Raw genomic sequence first — 6,000 nt, forward strand, 5'->3', positions numbered from 1 at the left:
AGGGGGGTGGCCGGAGTGAGGGGGGTGCACAGAGGATGGAGATGAGGGATGAGGTGAGGAGGATGCACAGGGGATGAGGTGAGGGGTGTAGCCGGGGTGAGGGGGGTGCACAGGAGATGAGGTGAGGGGGGTAGCCGGGGTGAGGGGGGTACACAGGGGATGGAGATGAGGGATGAGGTGAGGAGGATGCACAGGGGATGAGGTGAGGGGTGTAGCCGGGGTGAGGGGGGTGCACAGGAGATGAGGTGAGGGGGGTAGCGGGGATGAGGGGAGTGCACAGGGGATGGAGATGAGGGATGAGGTGAGGGGGTGCACAGGGGATGAGGTGAGGGGTGTAGCGAGGGTGAGGTGAGGGGGGTACAGGAGACCTGGGCGGGGGGGTGTAAGTGCGCGGGGAGTAGCGGAGGTTGGAAGTGCACAGGGGATGAGGTGAGGGGGGTAGCGGGGATGAGGTGAGGGGGGTGCACAGGGGATGGAGAAGAGGGATGAGATGAGGAGGATGCACAGGAGACGTGGGCGGGGGGGTGTAAGTGCGCGGGGGGGTAGCGGAGGTTGGAGGTGCACAGGGGATGAGGTGAGGGGTGTAGCCGGGGTGAGGGGGGTGCACAGGAGATGAGGTGAGGGGGGTAGCCGGGGTGAGGGGGGTGCACAGGGGATGGAGATGAGGGGGGTAGCGGGGATGAGGGAGGTGCACAGGGGATGGAGATGAGGGATGAGGTGAGGAGGATGCACAGAGGATGAGGTGAGGGGGGTACAGGAGACCTGGGCGGGGGGGATGTAAGTGCGCGCGGGGGCTAGCGGAGGTTGGAGGTGCACAGGGGATGAGGTGAGGGGGGTAGCGGGGATGAGGTGAGGGATGAGGTGAGGAGGATGCACAGAGGATGAGGTGAGGGGGACGTGGGTGGGGGGGTGTAAGTGCGCGGGGGGTAGCGGAGGTTGGAAGTGCACAGGGGACGGAGATGAGGGATGAGGTGAGAGGTGTAGCGGGGATGAGGTGAGGAGGATGCACAGGAGATGAGGTGAGGGGGGTACAGGAGACGTGCGCGGGGGAGTAGCGGAGATTGGAAGTGCACAGGGGATGAGGTGAGGGGGGGTAGCGAGGATGAGGGGGGTGCACAGGGGATGGAGATGAGGGATGAGGTGAGGAGGATGCACAGGAGATGAGGTATGGGGGGTACAGGAGACGTGGGCGGGGGGTGTAAGTGCGCGGGGGGTAGTGGAGGTTGGAGGTGCACAGGGGATGAGATGAGGGGGGTAGCGGGGATGAGGTGAGGGGGGTGCACAGGGGATGGAGATGAGGGATGAGATGAGGAGGATGCACAGGAGACATGGGCGGGGGGGTGTAAGTGCGCGGGGGGGGTAGCGGAGGTTGGAGGTGCACAGGGGATGAGATGAGGGGGGTAGCGGGGATGAGGGGGGTGCACAGGGGATGGAGATGAGGGATGAGGTGAGGGGTGTAGCGAGGATGAGGTGAGGAGGATGCACAGGAGATGAGGTGAGGGGGGTACAGGAGACGTGGGCGGGGGGGTGTAAGGGCGCGGGGGGTAGCGGAGGTTGGAAGTGCACAGGGGATGAGGTGAGGGGGGGTAGCGGGGATGAGGTGAGGGGGGTGCACAGGGGATGGAGAAGAGGGATGAGATGAGGAGGATGCACAGGAGACGTGGGCGGGGGGTGTAAGTGCGCGGGGAGTAGCGGAGGTTGGAGGTGCACAGGGGATGAGGTGAGGGATGTAGCGAGGATGAGGTGAGGAGGACGCACAGGAGACGTGGGCGGGGGGTGTAAGTGCGCGGGGGGTAGCGGAGGTTGGAGGTGCACAGGGGATGAGGTGAGGGATGTAGCGAGGATGAGGTGAGGAGGACGCACAGGAGATGAGGGGGGTGCACAGGGGATGGAGATGAGGGATGAGATGAGGGGTGTAGCGAGGATGAGGTGAGGAGGACGCACAGGAGACGTGGGCGGGTGGTGTAAGTGCGCGGGGGGTAGCGGAGGTTGGAGGTGCACAGGGGATGAGGTGAGGGATGTAGCGAGGATGAGGTGAGGAGGACGCACAGGAGATGAGGGGGGTGCACAGGGGATGGAGATGAGGGATGAGATGAGGGGTGTAGCGAGGATGAGGTGAGGAGGACGCACAGGAGACGTGGGCGGGGGGGTGTAAGTGCGCGGGGGGTAGCGGAGGTTGGAGGTGCACAGGGGATGAGGTGAGGGATGTAGCGAGGATGAGGTGAGGAGGACGCACAGGAGATGAGGGGGGTGCACAGGGGATGGAGATGAGGGATGAGATGAGGGGTGTAGCGAGGATGAGGTGAGGAGGATGCACAGGAGACGTGGGCGGGGGGGTGTAAGTGCGCGGGGGGTAGCGGAGGTTGGAGGTGCACAGGGGATGAGGTGAGGGATGTAGCGAGGATGAGGTGAGGAGGACGCACAGGAGATGAGGGGGGTGCACAGGGGATGGAGATGAGGGATGAGATGAGGGGTGTAGCGAGGATGAGGTGAGGAGGACGCACAGGAGACGTGGGCGGGGGGGTGTAAGTGCGCGGGGGGTAGCGGAGGTTGGAGGTGCACAGGGGATGAGGTGAGGGATGTAGCGAGGATGAGGTGAGGAGGACGCACAGGAGATGAGGGGGGTGCACAGGGGATGGAGATGAGGGATGAGATGAGGGGTGTAGCGAGGATGAGGTGAGGAGGATGCACAGGAGATGAGGGGGGTGCACAGGGGATGGAGATGAGGGATGAGATGAGGGGTGTAGCGAGGATGAGGTGAGGAGGATGCACAGGAGACGTGGGCGGGGGGGTGTAAGTGCGCGGGGGGTAGCGGAGGTTGGAGGTGCACAGGGGATGAGGTGAGGGATGTAGCGAGAATGAGGTGAGGAGGACGCACAGGAGATGAGGGGGGTGCACAGGGGATGGAGATGAGGGATGAGATGAGGGGTGTAGCGAGGATGAGGTGAGGAGGACGCACAGGAGACGTGGGCGGGGGGGTGTAAGTGCGCGGGGGGTAGCGGAGGTTGGAGGTGCACAGGGGATGAGGTGAGGGATGTAGCGAGGATGAGGTGAGGAGGACGCACAGGGGATGAGGTGAGGGGGGTGCACAGGGGATGGAGATGAGGGATGAGGATGCACAGGAGACGTGGGCGGGGGGTGTAAGTGCGCGGGGGGTAGCGGAGGTTGGAGGTGCACAGGGGATGAGGTGAGGGATGTAGCGAGGATGAGGTGAGGAGGACGCACAGGAGATGAGGGGGGTGCACAGGGGATGGAGATGAGGGATGAGATGAGGGGTGTAGCGAGGATGAGGTGAGGAGGATGCACAGGAGACGTGGGCGGGGGGGTGTAAGTGCGCGGGGGGTAGCGGAGGTTGGAGGTGCACAGGGGATGAGGTGAGGGATGTAGCGAGGATGAGGTGAGGAGGACGCACAGGAGATGAGGGGGGTGCACAGGGGATGGAGATGAGGGATGAGATGAGGGGTGTAGCGAGGATGAGGTGAGGAGGACGCACAGGAGACGTGGGCGGGGGGGTGTAAGTGCGCGGGGGGTAGCGGAGGTTGGAGGTGCACAGGGGATGAGGTGAGGGATGTAGCGAGGATGAGGTGAGGAGGACGCACAGGGGATGAGGTGAGGGGGGTAGCGGGGGTGAGGGGGGTGCACAGGGGATGGAGATGAGGGATGAGATGAGGGGTGTAGCGAGGATGAGGTGAGGAGGATGCACAGGAGACGTGGGCGGGGGGTGTAAGTGCGCGGGGGGTAGCGGAGGTTGGAGGTGCACAGGGGATGAGGTGAGGGATGTAGCGAGGATGAGGTGAGGAGGACGCACAGGAGATGAGGGGGGTGCACAGGGGATGGAGATGAGGGATGAGATGAGGGATGTAGCGAGGATGAGGTGAGGAGGACGCACAGGAGACGTGGGCGGGGGGGTGTAAGTGCGCGGGGGGTAGCGGAGGTTGGAGGTGCACAGGGGATGAGGTGAGGGATGTAGCGAGGATGAGGTGAGGAGGACGCACAGGGGATGAGGTGAGGGGGGTAGCGGGGGTGAGGGGGGTGCACAGGGGATGGAGATGAGGGATGAGATGAGGGGTGTAGCGAGGATGAGGTGAGGAGGACGCACAGGAGACGTGGGCGGGGGGTGTAAGTGCGCGGGGGGTAGCGGAGGTTGGAGGTGCACAGGGGATGAGGTGAGGGATGTAGCGAGGATGAGGTGAGGAGGACGCACAGGAGATGAGGGGGGTGCACAGGGGATGGAGATGAGGGATGAGATGAGGGGTGTAGCGAGGATGAGGTGAGGAGGACGCACAGGAGACGTGGGCGGGGGGGTGTAAGTGCGCGGGGGGTAGCGGAGGTTGGAGGTGCACAGGGGATGAGGTGAGGGATGTAGCGAGGATGAGGTGAGGAGGACGCACAGGAGATGAGGGGGGTGCACAGGGGATGGAGATGAGGGATGAGATGAGGGGTGTAGCGAGGATGAGGTGAGGAGGATGCACAGGAGACGTGGGCGGGGGGTGTAAGTGCGCGGGGGGTAGCGGAGGTTGGAGGTGCACAGGGGATGAGGTGAGGGATGTAGCGAGGATGAGGTGAGGAGGACGCACAGGGGATGAGGTGAGGGGGGTGCACAGGGGATGGAGATGAGGGATGAGGATGCACAGGAGACGTGGGCGGGGGGTGTAAGTGCGCGGGGGGGTAGCGGAGGCCCGAGCCGAGCCCCCCCCGGGCCCGTCACACACACACACACCCCCCGCCGGAGCCGGCGGCCGGACTGACCTTGCGCAGCGCGGGCACGAAGAGCCCCCGCCATTTGGGGCCGTTCTCCTCGCTGAAGAACTCGTAGGGCTGCGGCGGCGGCTGCATGGCCCCGGCGGCCGCTCCCCCGCATCGGGGGCTGTGGGGCCCGGCTCGCCGCTCCGCGCCGGGCCCGCCCGGCCTGCCGCCCCCGGAACGCAGCGCGCGGCCCCGGCTACAGCGCCCGGGGCATGGGGCGGCGCCGCGCGGCAGGGACAGGCCGGCCTGGGCCAGGAGGCGGCCCCCGCTTGCCCTCGGCTCGGCCCGGCCGGCGCTGGCCGCTCCTCATGCGCGCCGGGCTCCGCAGGCCGCGCTGGGCGCTGCGCAGGCAGGGGGCGGCGCTCTCCCCCCGCCCGGCCAGCGATCACATCCGGAGGGGCCGGGGCTGGGCTCCCGGCCGGGTGCGGGAGGCGGGGGGGGGGGGCGCTGCCGGCCTCGGCCCGGCCACTTGCGCGAGCTCGGTGTGGGCCGCGGCCGTCTCACGCCGCACCTCCCTCCGGCGCGGCACTGCGCAGGCGCACGGCGCCCCGCCCCCATCAGAGGGACAACCGCGCCCCCTAGGGACCGCGCCGGGCAGCGCCGGAGCAGCTGCCTGTGTGTGCAGAGAGAGCCCGGCCCGGTCTGTCCAGTCACAAAACCTCTCACAAGCAGCCCCCCCCGTCCGTAAAATCCAGTCCAGGCTCTTCTTCCCCGAGATAAACGTTTTATTAAAGCGAATGGTAAACGACCATGTAATACCGGGGTTAAGACAAGAGTGTGTGGACATGTGGGTAGACTGCTTAGATTGTCCACACATACAAAGTTGGCTTTAAAAGTCATCAGATACATTAGTACAGCAGCAGCAATAACCCACATTTAACGATACAGTTTAGATATTAGAATCCGGACACTCGGGTACATCACTCATGAAAAGTTCAACGGAGAGTTGGTGGTAGAAAGCAAATATAGCAATGAGTGTAGCTGGTCCCTCAGTAAGTGAGAATTTAGGGCAGTGGTTCCCAAACGTTAACAACCTATGAACCCCTTTCACTAAAATGGCAAGTCTCGCGAACCCCCTCCTAAACATGAATATTGCCAGGGATTTTCTCCTTTACCTGAGTATAAATTATAAAAGCAGTGATCTTGGAAATATAAAATTTGTTTTTTATGACATGCTTATTATACACTATTTATTAATTGTTATTTATCATGACAGTATTTTTATTACGTTATGAAAACGGCAACACTCTTCCA

The 6,000-nt window shown here is 63.7% G+C and overlaps 1 protein-coding gene across 1 annotated transcript in view; it reads right to left on the reverse strand.

The window, feature by feature from the left end:
* Positions 1–4,836, reverse strand: part of SOS2 (SOS Ras/Rho guanine nucleotide exchange factor 2) — a 93,626-nt gene extending 88,790 nt beyond the window's left edge. The window contains exon 1 of the mRNA XM_065402381.1: positions 4,750–4,836. Coding sequence (XP_065258453.1) covers positions 4,750–4,836 — 87 coding nt within the window. The remainder of the gene's footprint in view (positions 1–4,749) is intronic.
* Between the last annotated feature and the right edge of the window lie 1,164 nt (positions 4,837–6,000).

Source organism: Emys orbicularis, chromosome 4 (assembly GCF_028017835.1).
Source record: "Emys orbicularis isolate rEmyOrb1 chromosome 4, rEmyOrb1.hap1, whole genome shotgun sequence".
Taxonomy (NCBI): Eukaryota; Metazoa; Chordata; order Testudines; family Emydidae; genus Emys; species Emys orbicularis.